The sequence below is a fragment of the Cebus imitator genome, unplaced genomic scaffold (assembly GCF_001604975.1).
Source record: "Cebus imitator isolate Cc_AM_T3 unplaced genomic scaffold, Cebus_imitator-1.0 Scaffold39, whole genome shotgun sequence".
Lineage (NCBI taxonomy): Eukaryota > Metazoa > Chordata > Mammalia > Primates > Cebidae > Cebus > Cebus imitator.
Window position 1 is genome coordinate 6,603,446 of NW_016107354.1, and position 14,998 is coordinate 6,618,443.

Genomic DNA, 14,998 nt, shown 5'->3' on the forward strand with positions numbered 1-14,998 from the left:
AAGGTATTTCACTGTTTTACTCGTGATAGTGTATCTTTGTTATTACAACACAAGAAGAGCATTACTGAGTTTCTGTGGCATACATGCATACTATTATACTATATAATTTCATCCTTACCTAGAGCCTTCTGTATATGACACTGAGTAAAATCTGATAAACTGTTCCAATCTTTAGTATTTCCTATGTTATTTTGGTTAGTGATCTTGTTTTACAGTAACTTGAAGAGCCATCCAGGTGCCAATAATTCTGGTGAAAAAATAAAAGACATATTGCTAGCTCATTAAAGTTTTCTGGACTTTCACCAATTAGTAAAATTTAAATTATATAGTAACTACTATTCTTATTGATAGTCCTTTCTTATTTCAGAATTCTTTTAGCAGTCTAAAGTACCTATTCAGCTATCTTGTTTGTTTATTGGTAATATAGCTAAATCACCATTTGTCAAAACCAATAGAGGTGAACTGTAGTCGAAATTGCCAAACTCTGTAACTTAAATGTAATTTCATTGGAATTAATAGAACCTAAGTAGAATCATGGAGTTATTAGTGAAAATATTTTAAATCTAGCAAAAAGCAAGCAACCACTTCCTAAAATAATGCTTTTATTTTTTCTCTTGGGTTACTCTCCTCCTCCTTTATTTATGATTTATGCTTACCATAGAACTAATAGATTAAGATGTTTTTTGTTTGGCTATACTTTAAAAAGATGACCCTGACATCTTTTTTTCTATTTTACCACTTATTATTACACTATTTCTCTGCTTCCAAAATAAAGAAGAATTTGGATCTATGACTGCATAAATTAAAAAGTTACCTTCCACTGGTCACAGTTCTATCAATGGTTCAGTGATCATTTGAAATCTAGGAAAGTAGTATTTGTACACAGGCAGTCAAACTAGAACAATTGCTGAGTTCAAAAGCTAAAAGTTAAGCATTGTTTCACAGACTGCTTTCAGTTCCAAAACACTAGATACATATTATCCATATTACTTAACTGATTTTTTTTTTTTTTTCTGTCAGAGTCTCGCTCTGTCACCCAGGCTGGAGTGCAGTGGCATGATCTCTGCCCCAGGAATTTTTTTAAGTGTCAAGTAAAACAGCAGATTTTTTTTTTTTTTTTTTTTTTTACACAGCATAATCATCAGATAACCTCAGTTCACTGCAACCTCCACTTCCTGGGTTCAAATGATTCTCCTGCCTCAGCCTCCTGAGTAGCTGGTATTAAAGGCGAAGGCCACCATGCTGGGCTAATTTTTGTATTTTTAGTAGAGACAGGGTTTCACCATGTTAGTCTGCCTGGATTCGAACTCCCGACCTCGTGATCCACCCACTTTGGCCTCCCGAAATGCTGGGATTACAAGCATGAACTACCATGCCCGGCCTAACCGGTTTTTGCTTTAAAAAAAAAAAAAAAATCACGTGTGGTTAAGGTAAGAAAGCTTCAGAATTAGCAAGGACAAGGATTCTGACAGAAAGGTTCAGATCTGGTTACAAATTCAGACACCTTAATACAGGAAATAGTCTCCAGTATCTGAACAATAAACACCTTTAAATGCAGGGCTTTCTGAGTAGATGAGTGATCACTAGAGGCTGGGAACAGGACAAGAAATAAGGAGGGATTACTAATGGGCATCGGGGCTCCTTTTGGAGTGATGAAACGTCTTGGAATCAGATAGAGGCGAAAACTGCACAAGATTGTGAATGTACCAAATGCCACTGGATTGTACACTTTAAGATGGTTATTTTTATGTGAATTTCACCTCAACAATTACTTTTAAAAAGAAGGAAAAAAAAAAAACATAGAGGTTTTTGTGCCAGGGATGGACTTTGCTTGGTGAAGACCCCTACAGTACGGTGCCTAGACACCCGCAGCGAGGTCAGCGAGAAGCACTCCCACCTGACACAAAGCCATATGAAAACGTACAGATTTCCCTCAGCTGAAACTCCGTTTTCAATAACCGCCAATTAGCCACCATTTAACAACATACTGAATTCATTTCTGTGAGTATGGGAAAATAGCGAAATATACATCAGAACCTTTAGAAAGCAGCATCGCCGGCCACCTAGAAATCCCCTGCGGGCAATAGAAAACTAACACCAGGGTGGAAATGGTAGAAGCCATTTTTTGTTAAGGTTTTTGTCCTGGGTGGAGGGTATTCGTGAGGATTCAGTAAGTCTCAAGCATTACATTTAAACACAGGTGCTTAGCTACGATGATGCATTTGCCAATAAGGCAGCGTCGCACGGTGAAAAGAGAAAACCTCTCTAAGCGTCCTTCTGTGGCACGAAGCTCTTAGCCAACGCTCACCGCCATACCCCCATCCGCGGGAACGCTCCCTCCTCCAGTCGAAAAAGGAGGGGCCTCCGAGGGCACTCCCGCCACACAGCGCGAATTGAGCCTCTGGGCTTTCTGGGAATTGTAGTTTTTGTCCCCATACGTCTTTTTTATTCGGGCCAGTATGCAGTGAATCAGAAAACTACAGCTCCCAAAGTGCCCCGGGGCGGCGACCGGCCACAACGGTGACGACTGTGGTAGAGAAGCCTTGGAGGGGCTCTGCGTTCTGGAGTGGCACTGCTTGGGCCGGTGGCGGATTGCACGCTGCTGGTGTTGCGGCTGAGGAGAGCGGCGAGAGGGTTCCACGTTTCTCGTCGGGATCCCCGCAAGCATGAGTGCTGCCAGAGAGTCTCACCCGCACGGGGTGAAGCGTTCAGCCTCCCCAGACGACGATGTAAATAACAATGGCGGAGTGGCTGAGGGTTGAGGCCTACTAAAGGCTTGAGTAGGCCGGGAAGGGTGGATGGAGGAGGACGCGCCTGAGGTGGCCGGCAGCGAGAGAGGCCAGGGGAGAAACCAGAATGAGTGGGCAATGTCTCCCTTAATCGTTATTAGAGTCGGAAGGTTTTTAGGAGGCCCATAAGCTGAGAGCCGGAGACCTGCGTAGGAAGGGGGATTGAGGAAGGAAATTATGAGAGGGTCGAGGAGTGAAAGAGCTTAGTCAAGGGATTTCATACGTGCGTTTTGAGGGACCGATAAGGATGCTTTCTCCGGCGTTTGTACTCAGGATAGAGACGGCAAGACGCTCCCTGTTTTGGGTTCTAAATATTCCTGTGACAGTGTCGAAATGTTCGTGCACATTTGGACGGATTTTTCCGGCCAGGATGATTTTTGCAATGTGCCGTTGAGAGTTAACGTCAACTGCACTAGTAAGGGTAAACCGAGAACAACATTGAGCCGAAAATTGTGCCACGGGTGTAATTTGGTTCTGACTGTGGTGGTGAGATTTAAGACGTTGAGACCTAGAAGCCCATTTTGATGTCGGATATTAATACCTCATTCTCCTTACCTCTCCTCGCCATCAAACGCAGTTTCCTTCCCCAGCCCCCACCTTACCGGTTTTAATAGCAAACGGTTTATCCCTTAAACTAACCCATTCAACATTTACTGCAGTGACAGGTGTTGGGAATTCGGAGATAAATATGATGCTTATTTTAGGCCTTTTTGTATATTTGGCCTAGCGCAGTGTCATGGAAACATCAGGTAACCAGTAAACGTAAAACTACGTCCTTCATACAGTGGATAAGTGTCTTTGGAACGTTCATGGAGAAATTGTTGGAGAGGGCGCGGTGAGGTCATCGTTAAGGATGATGAAGGAATATCTAGGAGTTTTTCAGTTTTGTTTAAAGTACTGTTAATTTCTGAATACATAAAGCTTTAAATTTTTCTATAGTGCATTTCAATGCTTTTCATAAAATTTTAAAGGCTCACTGAACAATACTTGGTAGCGAATGAGATGGTGTTAAAACCTACCCCTCTGAGTGGGAGGTGGGGTGAGGACCGGAATAGTAAGGGTCTTTAAAGGAATCGACTTTAGCTCTGCAGAAAGATTAGCAGTCAGTGAAGATTTGGGGATGAATGGGCATCTAGAGAAGTTTATTGGTGCTCTCTGTTCTTTCTGCTGCTGGCTTTTAGATCTTGTTAATATGGTAATTCACGTTTTCTCAGGAATTGATTCATGCTTTTGAGTAACCTGGCTGCCATTTAAAAAGCTGTTACCTTGTTTTCCTCCTGATTTGTAACTGTGACTTGATTGCTAGGATGTCAGACACCTGTTTTGCTACCCTCAGAAATGTTTTAGCATGACAGGAGACCCCAGGTGATACGCAATTTAACAGAAAGGTAAAGAGATTAAGTCATTAAGTTTACAGTTCTGAAAAGATCAGTTTAAACTAGATGACCTTTAAGACCTTTCATGATCATATAAGCCTATCTTTAAGTACTTGTGTTTTGTTTTTGTTTTGAGACAGGGGCTCACTCTTTTTCCCAGGCTGGAGGCCAGTGGCATGATCAGTGCTGCTTGCAGCCTCCACCTCCCTGGCTCAAGGGATCCTCCTGCTTCAACCCCCTCTCCCCCCACCACCACCGCAGTAGGTGGGACTACAGCTGCAAGCCACTACATCTGACTAATTTTTTTGTGTTTTTAGTAGAGACCAGGTTTTGCCACGTTGCCCAGGCTGCTTTCCAACTACTAGACTCAAGCGATCTGCCCACTTCGGCCTCCCAAAGTGCTAGGATTACAGGTGTGAGCCACCTCGCTCAGCCAGTACTTTTTAAAAAAAAAATTTTTTTAAACCATATGTAATACATTCATTAAAATACCTCCAAGTTGTTATAGAAAATCAGCTAGCCATAATATGTAGTTGGGCCAGAGTTTCTAATAAGTATCCATAGTATGTAAGAGATCATTGAAGTTTTCTTACGCCCATTGACCTCACATCTAATTGGGATAACAAAACTTTTTTTTTTTTTTTAATATTAAAACTCGATACTAAATCACAAAATACAAATCTAGAAAAATGCTGACAATGTACGAGTAAATTCTAAGAGTCACTAGGATATGTATTGATAAGTTAATTGCAGGTCTGTAGTAAAGGGTATTAAGGATGAAGACAACCTAAAAGTAGTTTCATTGGCTTGGAGTGGAGAAATGAAAGCTATCTTATAGGGAGTGGGAGGAGTGGGGAGGTTAGGAGAGGTACTAAGGAATCTCTCTTAAATTGTGTAGGGCATTAACATGCTTTTCAGAATGCAGCATTTGGGCAAAGTACTCGCTGTTGTACTTTAAGGCAGGAGTCCCCAGCTCCTGGGCCACAGAACCAGGCTGCACAGCAGAAGGTAAGCTTTGGGCCAGCCAGCAAAGCTTCATCTGTATTTACAGCTGCTCCCCATGGCTTGCGTTACCTCCTGAGCTCTGCCTCCTGTCAGCATTAGAGTCTCATAGGAGCGTGAACCCTGTTGTGAACTGCACATGCAAGTGATCTAGGTTGCACACTCCCTGTGAGAATCTAATGCCTGGTGACCTGTCACTGTCTCCCATTACCGCTAGATAGGACTGCCTAGTTGTATGAAAAGAAGCTCAGGGCTTCCACTGAGTCTACATTATGGTGAGTTTTATAATTATTTCATTATCTATTACAATGTACTAATAATAGAAATAAAGTGCCCAATAAATGTGATGCACTTGAATCATCCCAAAACCACCTCCTCTGTGGAAAATTGTCTTCCACAAAACCAGTCCCTGATGCCAAAAAGTTGGGGACTGCTACTTTAAGGACTTTGAAAAGAAGAACTGACAGGACTTAATATTTTCTTAAAACATTGGGATTAGAAGTTGTAGATGACAGGGTTATTTATATAAACACCGAAGATGTTTTGCTCTTTTAATAGAAACAGAATCAAGAAAATTGGTTTTTAGATGATTTTTTTTAATGTAATTCTCTACATTTTTATAACAGTAGTTAGTTCATAGACCACTTTCAGTATTCTGTCTCATTTGATCATGGAGAATATGATGTGGAAAAAACAGAGGATGGTCAGAGGATTGAAGCAAGTCACATAGCCTCTCTGTGCCCTGGTGTCTTAAGATACTCTTTTAAAGATGCCTCTCTTTATAGATAAGAAGTTAAAATTAAATGTCAGATCCTGGCTCACAGAATCAAAACTGAAGCTTCACTATTACTTTAACTATATTGAGCCAGAAATAGGTAGGAACTAAATGGCCTATAATAATATATCAAGGGTCACATGAAAAGAAGTAGAGATTTGGAACTTAGGAAGCCAAAATTATGAGAGCATATAAGCCCTTCCACTAATGAGAATTTAGAAGCACAAATGAGTCCAGATTGGTATAAATGCTTTAACTGTCATATGCCCAGGAGAATTAGTGTTTTTTAAATATTCTTTTAGTCTTTTACAAATAATTTTTAGAAATAAGAATAACAGGGGATAATGCAAAACAACTTTATTAGGAATTTTAATGTAAATTTAACAATAGCAAATTCAAATTTATAAACTATGTTTTCTTGATTTTGGTGGCATATACAGTCTTCCTTCAGCATACTAAATATGGGAGATTAGTTTTAGGACCCACCCACCTCCTTGGCAAATCTTGCATACTCAAGTCCTGCAGCCAGCCCTGTCAAACCCAAGAATAGGAAAAATCAGCCTTCCATATACTTGAGATGGATCTGCATTTGGTTGAAAAAAACCAAATTATAAGGGACCCTTGAAGTTCAAACCTGGGTTGCATTTGCATCATCAAAATAGAATACCTGAAGACTTTTTGCAACCTTCTATTGCCTATGTTTTGTGTTGAAGAATGATTTGTCATCCTTGCTCCATAATTGCAAAACATTTTTATTTTTAGATTATAAACTTAATTAGAATGATAAATTCAGTGAATATTAATATTTTTATTTCATTTTTCCTTCCAGTCACCTTGTATATATACCTGTCTTCACTCTTTGTCCATTTGCAACCAAATCAAGTAAATTTTGATGCATAAAAATGGTAAAAGATGAGATGAAACAGTCACACCTCCTTTTACAAAATGGGATCATCCTGGCTGTTACTGCAAAATATTGCAAGATGAAGTCTTTCCTGCCAATGGCTCTCCCAGTGAGAGTACATATCTTTGTTTGTTTGTTTTTCTTTTCCTTGTTGATTCTTGGGTGGGGAAAAAAGCCTTCTAGTAATCCTTATCCAAAAATTCATAGTCTGAGATTTTTGCACAGTTAATTTTATCATCATCATTAGTCTAGAATACAACTGCCTGTCATTTTGCATTCACTTTCATCTTCGTTTAATAATGATTAATGCCTTCTGTCAGTTTTTTTCTTTGCCATTATGAATGGAAAATGAAAAACTGTGAATTCCCATCTGTGTTCAGTGAAAGCTATAAGTAGACAACAGAGGTATGTCTTGAAAGATGGTGATGAAATACTTTGGACAATACAGTGAGATAACTTTTTTAAATTATTTTAGTTATTTTTAGCATCGTTGGGAATAATGAATGATAATGAAACAGTTTTTACATTTGTTTCAAGATGTAGAGAAAAATATGATCACTAGGATTCCATCATATTTCTTAGACTTATAAAAGAGTTCAGTGGACCCATTTGATAATTGCAAGATAGAATCAGTTTGGGTCTATTCTTTTAAAAATAAGTAGCCAGGTGTGGTGGCTCACACCTATAATCCCAGCACTTTGGGAGGCCGAGGCAGGCAAATCACCTGAGGTCGGGAGTTCGAGACCAGCCTGACCAGCATGGAGAAACCCTGTCACTACTAAAAATACAAAATTAGCTGGGCGTGGTGGTGCATACTTGTAATCCTAGCTACTTAGGAGGCTGAGGCAGAAGATTCGCTTGAACCCGGGTGGTGGAGGTTGCAGTGAGCCAGATCGCGCTATTGCACTCCAGCCTGGGCAACAGGAGTGAAACTCCGTCTCAAAAATAAATAAATGAGTTTTCCCTTTATTCTTTGGAAGACTTTTAAGAAAGAATAAAAATAATGTCATCTAAATCCTAACAACTAGAACTGCTCAAAAAAGAAACTGAAAAGTTAAAATTTTCTTTCTTAAGTTAAAAGTTAGCAAACTGATAAAGCCAGAATTTTTAACATCAAGTAACAACTCTGGCTGCCATCTAAGTTCAGAGTACTAGGTGCTCTAGGACCCTGCAAGGCTCCAGGGCAGTGGGTCTTAAAGTGTGGTACCCAGATCAACAGCATCAGCAATCATTTAGGAATTTGTTGAAATTCAAATCCTAGAGCCCCACTCCAGACTGGGCTGAATCTCTTGGGCTGTAGCCCGGCAGTCTGTTTTAACAAGCCCTCTAGGTGACTCTAATACAGGCAAACTTTTGAGACTCAGCTCTGGCTGCAAAAGAACGAAAGGATTCTGCTGTGAGTTAATAGAAAAGGAGTAAATTTGAATGTGATGCATATGCTTAACTAAGCAAAAAAAATAAACCCTGTTTATAGTTAAAACTGACAGGGGAAAAAAACTTGGGAATTACAGGTAGACTTTAGATTTTGTAACACTTATGCAAAAAAAATTAATCAACCAATTTCTTTTCTAGCTGGGATCTAGCAATTGGGAGGCAGCAGACTTGGGTAATGAAGAGAGAAAACAAAAGTTCTTGAGACTTATGGGTGCAGGAAAGGTAAGCATCAGATGGTGTGTATTTTTATCTTTTCTGTGAAAATAATGCCATTTTTATGTGTGCTAAGTAAGAAGGATTGAATACACTTGGATTCCATTTTCCTGTTCTGCATGATTTCTTTTGGCTTTGGGAAATACATCGGGCTTAACTAAGTACATACAATGTATATTATTTTTGAGCCACTTCCAGGATTCAGTAAAGTTTGAAGACTGCACAGAGAAAAATTTGGTTCAAGGAGTCTGTATAGGAGAAAAGAGATGTCAAAGTTTATGATTTTCCATATGTCGGCCCAGTGGTTTAATAGAAGATATTTCTTATGGGTAGGTTATCTTGCGAAACCTCTGGCCAAAGTGAAAGTCTGTCATATTTTATAGCTCCCTCCAGCCTTTGAAATTGTAACCAAGGGAATATCCTTTATCAAAAACCTAATTTTAAGACTACATTTTCAGAGATTATTTCTATACAGCTAGTGCTCGACTTACGACCACGATTGGTTCCGACAGACCAGTTGTAATATGATTTGGTCGTAAGTTGAGTAGGCTATATGCACGCGGAGATGGTAGTGCTGCCGGAAGCTGGTCCGCACTGTCGTACGCCCAGCTGGGCAACGTTTGCACTGCCAGACGCGGAGCAGTCGTGGCTAGCGATTGTGGTCATAAAGTCGAATGGTCATAAGTTGCACAGGTCGTAAGTCGATCAATGCCCGTAGTTTGTTACTAGATAGAGAAGTGTAGAACACCAAGGGAAAAAACCTTAAAAGTGTTCAAGATATTTTGAAATGCCTGTCAGTTTTGTTAACGTTAATAGAAGGTACAGTTGACCCTTGAGCAATGTGGGGGTTAGGGGTGCTGGTTCTTTAGGTAGTCGAAAGTTTGCATATAACTTTCAAATCCCCAAAAACTTAACTACTAATAATCTGTTAACTGGAAGCCTTACTGATAACATAATTATCAGCTAACATATATTTTGGGTGTGACATGTCTTATATCCTGTATTCCTACAATAAAGAAAAGGAAATGTTATCAAGAAAATTATAAGGAAGAGAAAATAATTTACTGTTCATTAATTAGAAGTGGATCATCATAAAGGTCTTCATCCTCATAGTCTTCATGTTGAGTGGACTGGAAAGTAGGGATTGTCTTACTGTCTGGGGGTGGCAGAGGCAGAAACAAATTCAAGTATAAGTGGACTCACACAGAGTATTCAGAGATCAACTGTGTAAAACAAGTGCCAGGAAAATATCTATTGTAAAAAATCTTTCTTTCTCCTAGCAGTTTATACAGGGATCTCTAGATGCTTATTTTTTGTAAGCAAGTAAATTTATTTTCCTAACATTGTCCTAATAGTCTTCCTACAAACTAAATTTCAAAGAAATAGGAATTTTTTTTTTTTCTTTTTTTAAGCCCCTTAAAATGAAATTCTGCTCTTTGGTTTGTTAAATACGTAAGAATACATTCATTCATTTTTCCAACAATTACAGACTACCTACTACTGTGCTGAATCCTGGGTGTTCATATAGCTCAATAATACATGTTTGGAGCTATTAATGAAGGAAACCACATAATAACAATACAGAATTGTAGTTGCTTTAAGAAAACCATGTATGTAGTGCTGTGGAATCACAGAGGGCAGCTAACTCTGGTGTAGCAGTCCAAGAAAGCTTCTCCAAAATAGAATTGATCTGAATCTCAAAGGATGAGTTAGCCAGACTACAAAAGTGGGTTTGGGGATAGGTAGAGGTCATGTAAAACACTGAGACCTATTTAAAGAAAGCATTTGTATAATATCTCAGTAATCCAGATTTCCCAATTTGTAATTTGTCATAGAAAATAGTCTGCAGTTTATCTTGTTTCATGCAAATATAAGTCCTCACTTAACATTCCTATGGTTCTTGGAAACTAACTTTAAGAAAGCTGACAATAAAATTGTTTCAACATAACACCGATGAGGAGGAAAATTGTTTTCATTATAGGTTGTTTCATCTAAAGTCAAAGTCGAAGTTTTGAAACCCAAAGAAATAATACTGAATCATTGATTTGCTTATGTGTTAATGGCATGTAGAACAATGAGCATTAACGCTTGAAGTTTTTCTGTAGCATCATTTTTGTATATGGAGACTGTGTCTGTCATTTTTTCACAATGGGAAGGTTTGTTACTGTACCTTCACAGATGATTGGTTAAGATTACTTTCCAGAGTCCCATTCTCACCTTCACATGGTGTTTTAATGAGCACTTTTTTACTTTATGAAACTATGAACCCTAATGAGTGGATTGTACTGATTAAATTGAGAGTAATTATGTAGCCTGATCAGTTGGTAATACTGAATCAGATGTATTTTTATGTTTAGAGTACAAGATTGTTTTAAATTGTTCTTTTTTACATGTTGAAATCAGGAGTTTATTTTAGTCAAATAGTAATGAAATAGCTAATGATTATGATATGCTGTAATAAGATCTGTCACTTTATATGATACATTATAAGTTTTAATTTTTTCACTTTTGTCTGGCTAAATCTCATTTGCTTTCTGTCCATGAGATATACTTCAGGCAGCAGAAAGAGCAGGTGGGAAGTTAAAGCAACTCATTTAACTGGCCTTTAGGAAAGAAAATGTTTAGATTGACTCAATTTTCTAGCTATCTATTCATCTTGTTTAAAATTTCAATCTGCTCTACCCCTTATTTAGGTCTGTTTTGTTCTAATGGCACTTAGTACCTTCTAACATAGTATAAATAATGATCATGTTTGCCTGTCTTCCTTCCCCATTTCCTACCCTTGCTAGAATGTAATCTCCTTAGAGGCAGAGATCTAATGGTCTTTTTTCGTCACTGTATCCCAGAAGCCTAGAATAGTTTTCAGCACATAGTAGATACCCAATAAGATTAAATTAGTGGTCTCAAATGCTAAGACATTTTCAACCTTCTTATAGAAAGAACATACTGGTCGTCTTGTTATAGGAGATCACAAATCAACATCTCACTTCCGAACAGGTAAGAAAGTAAAATATAATTAAAATAGAAGTGCTAAATTCAGAATATGATGTATGTGTTCATGTTTCAGGATATTCTACTTGGCATATAATTGTGTAAATTATTAAAATATTAGAATTGCAGCTGGGTGCAAGTGGCTTATGCCTGTAATCACAGTTATTTGGGAGGTTAGAGCGGGAGGGTCACTTAAGCCCAGGAGTTTGAGGCTGCAGTGACACCAAGATTACACCACTGCATTCCAATCTGGGCTTCAGAGCAAGACCCATCTCTTAAAATTAAAAAAAAAAAAAAGACAAAAAAAATGCTGGGCGTGGTGGCTCATGCCTGTAATCCCAGCAATTTGGGAAGCTGAGGCATGAGAATTGCCTGAACCCAAGAGGTGGAGGTTGCAGTGAGCCAAGATTGTGCCATTGCACTCCAGCCTGAGTAACAGAGTGCAACTCTGTCTCAAAAAAAAAAAAAATTAGTAATGTATAATAGGTAAACATGTTACATATATAAAGTATCAATTATCATGTACTTTTATTTTTAAAATATGAGAGAGTATATGTCATGATATTCTAACCAGAAACCTTTTTCTGTCTCCATTTTTACTGATTCAGAACATATATTTTAATTGTAGTGAGGTTTTATGCCTCATCTTGTTAACTCTGGTAGATACAGAATTTTTTTCTTTGTATATTAGCATATAATGTCATGGGGTTGGTATATTCTGGTTTTGTCTATTCACTAAATTTTTTCCTAAAATCTTTGAAGAATATAAACTAGTTGCAGACCATGAAGAAATAAGCTTTAAAAATAATTTTAGGGAAGAACATTTTAAAATAAAATTGAAAATGAATTTGGATATTTGGTGTGCTGAAAAGTGAAATTTTTGCCTATTTAAAACTGACCCTGATCTTGGACATTATTAACAAAACGCATATATTAATAAAAGGCACAGTAACCTAGATTATGTTTAACAAAACTTTAAGTTATTTAAATTATGGTAACCTGTAGCATATGTAGCACATTTTAGAAATTAATAGATCTTTTATTTTTCTGGTATTAAACAGTTACTTCAAATTAATTTGTATTGGTGCATAAGGCAAAAAACAATCCCTGAACTTTGCAGAATGGAAAAATATTTCAACTGCCACATTTACTCTTTTAAAACTTTAAAGCTTTAAAGCAGGAGTTGCCAACCTCTGGTACCCATCCCTGGTCTGTTAGGAGCTGGGCCACACAGCAGGAGGTGAGCAGCAGGCAAGTCAGAGAAGATTTATCTGTATTTACAGCTGCTCCCAATGGCTTGTATTACCACCTGAGCCACACCTCCTGTCAGATCATTGGCAGCATTTAATTCTCATAGGAACATGAATCCTGTTGTGAACTGTGCAAGCCAGGGATCTAGGTTGTGCCTCCTTACGAGAATCTAATGCCTGATGATCTGAGATGGTGTTGGAGAGTGGCTGCAAAAACAGATTAACATTAGCAGAGAGGCTTGACTGCACAGAGACCATAAATCAACTGCCTGCAGACTCATATCAGAGTGAGTAGCAAGTTACAATTAACTGCATCTGGTGGCAGGCTTTAAGTCAGAACCTGACATTTAGTCTGCATGTGGCCTGCCCATTATTTTATTTACCGCTTAACATCCGTGCCTCTTTCCTGCACTGTGCACTTGTCTCAGTCACAGTTTTGGTAAGCCCACAAGCTATCCCTAGCCAAGATGAATTAAAAAAAAAAAAAAGTCCTTGGAGAGCTTCTTTGAAAAGGGGGAAAGATCTAATGATGAGACAGCAGAAGACTCTAAGACTGCCAGCAAAGAAAGCTGCATTTAAAAGAAAATACCAAGCATCCTACACAAATTACAGGTTCATTGCAACAGGTGATTCATATTCTCCAAACCTGCTTTGTCTATATGTGATGACCAGCTATCCAGGAAAGCCATGAAATCTTTAAAAGTGCTTCACCACATGGAAACCAAACAGCCTGCATTAAAAGGCAAACCTTTGGAGTTTTTTGAAAGAAAAATCGTGAACGTAAGGAACAGAAGCAATTATTGAAAGCCACCACTTCATCAAATGTGTCTGCACTGAGAGCATCATTCTTAGTGGCTGACCACATTGCTAAAGCTAAGGCAGGCCTTTACTACTGGCGAAGAGTTGATCCTACCTGCCGCTAAGGACATTTGTTGTGAACATTTAGGAGAGACTGCAATTCAAAAGATGGCACATGTTCTTCTGGCTAGCACCATAAGTAGATGAACTGATGAAATAGAGTATACTGAGGCACAATTGTTAGAGAGGGTTAATGAGTCACTGTGGTGTGCAATCCAGGTTAACAAATCTACCAGTGTTGACAAGGCAACAATGCTTGTTTTTGTGTGATATGTTTTTCAGGAGGATGTGCATGAGGATATGCTATGTGCACTTTTGCTTTCTACCAACACCACAGCTGCAGAACTATTCAAGTCTTTAAATAATTACATATCAGGAAAGCTGAATTGGTCATTTTTTATCAATACATGCAGGGCTGGAGCAGCTGCCATGACTTTCTGGTTTCGCTACTCAGGTCAAAGAGCTTGCTTCTGAATGGGAGTCTGTGCACTGTGTCATCCATAGAGATGCTGGATAGTTGAAAAATGCCACCTGTCATGCCTGTAATCCCAGCACTTTGGGAAGCCAAGGCGGGCAGATTATGAGGTCAAGAGATCAAGACCATCCTGGCCAACATGGTGAAACCCTATCTCTATTTAAAATACAAAAAGTAGTTGGGCATGATGGCAGAGGTTGTAGTGAGCCAAGATTGTGCCACTGCACTATAGCCTGGTGACAGAGCAAGATTCAGTCTCAAAAAAAAAAAAAAAGCCTCCTGAACTAACATTTTGCAGGATGTGATTAAAATTTTCAACCACATTAAGGTACATGCCCTTAATTCATGTCTGTTTGTGCAACTCTGTGAGGAGTCAAAGTAGGAGTTGCCAAGAGAAGAGCACACAGCGTCTTATACACAGAAGAAAGATGGCTTCCTAAAGGTAGATCACTGGCCAGAGTTACGATAGGCATCCCAGAGATTTCTTTTAGAAAAACAGTTACCGCTGGTAGCACATTTCATTGACACAGAATGGGTCGCAAAACTTGCGTACTTGGCCAGGCATAGTGGCTCACGCCTGTAATTCCAGCACTTTGGGAGGCCAAGCTAGGAGGATCACTTGAGGCCAGGAGTTCAAGACCAGCCTGGCCAACAGGGAGAAACCCCGTCTTTACTAAAAAATACAAAAATTACTTAGGCGTGCTGGCGCACACCTATAATCCCAGCTACTCGGGAGGCTGAGGCATGAGAATCTCTTGAGCCTGGAAAGCAGAGGTTGCAATGAGCCAAGATCGTCCCACTGCACTCCAGCCTGAGCAAGGGAGCCTCTGTCTCAAAAAAAAAAAAAAACTTGCTTGCTGTGTGACATATTCAATCTGTCACCTCAGGGGAGAACAGCAGCTGTGTTCAAGTTGGCAGATAAAGTGGCTGC

General features: G+C 39.0%; 1 protein-coding gene across 1 annotated transcript in view; it reads left to right on the plus strand.

The window, feature by feature from the left end:
* Window positions 1-2,289: 2,289 nt before the first annotated feature.
* CUNH11orf58 (chromosome unknown C11orf58 homolog) overlaps window positions 2,290-14,998 on the plus strand; it is a 19,118-nt gene continuing 6,409 nt past the window's right edge. Inside the window, exons 1-3 of the mRNA XM_017525647.1 lie at window positions 2,290-2,729; window positions 8,419-8,502; window positions 11,430-11,498. Coding sequence (XP_017381136.1) covers window positions 2,667-2,729; window positions 8,419-8,502; window positions 11,430-11,498 — 216 coding nt within the window. The 5' untranslated portion in view covers window positions 2,290-2,666. The remainder of the gene's footprint in view (window positions 2,730-8,418; window positions 8,503-11,429; window positions 11,499-14,998) is intronic.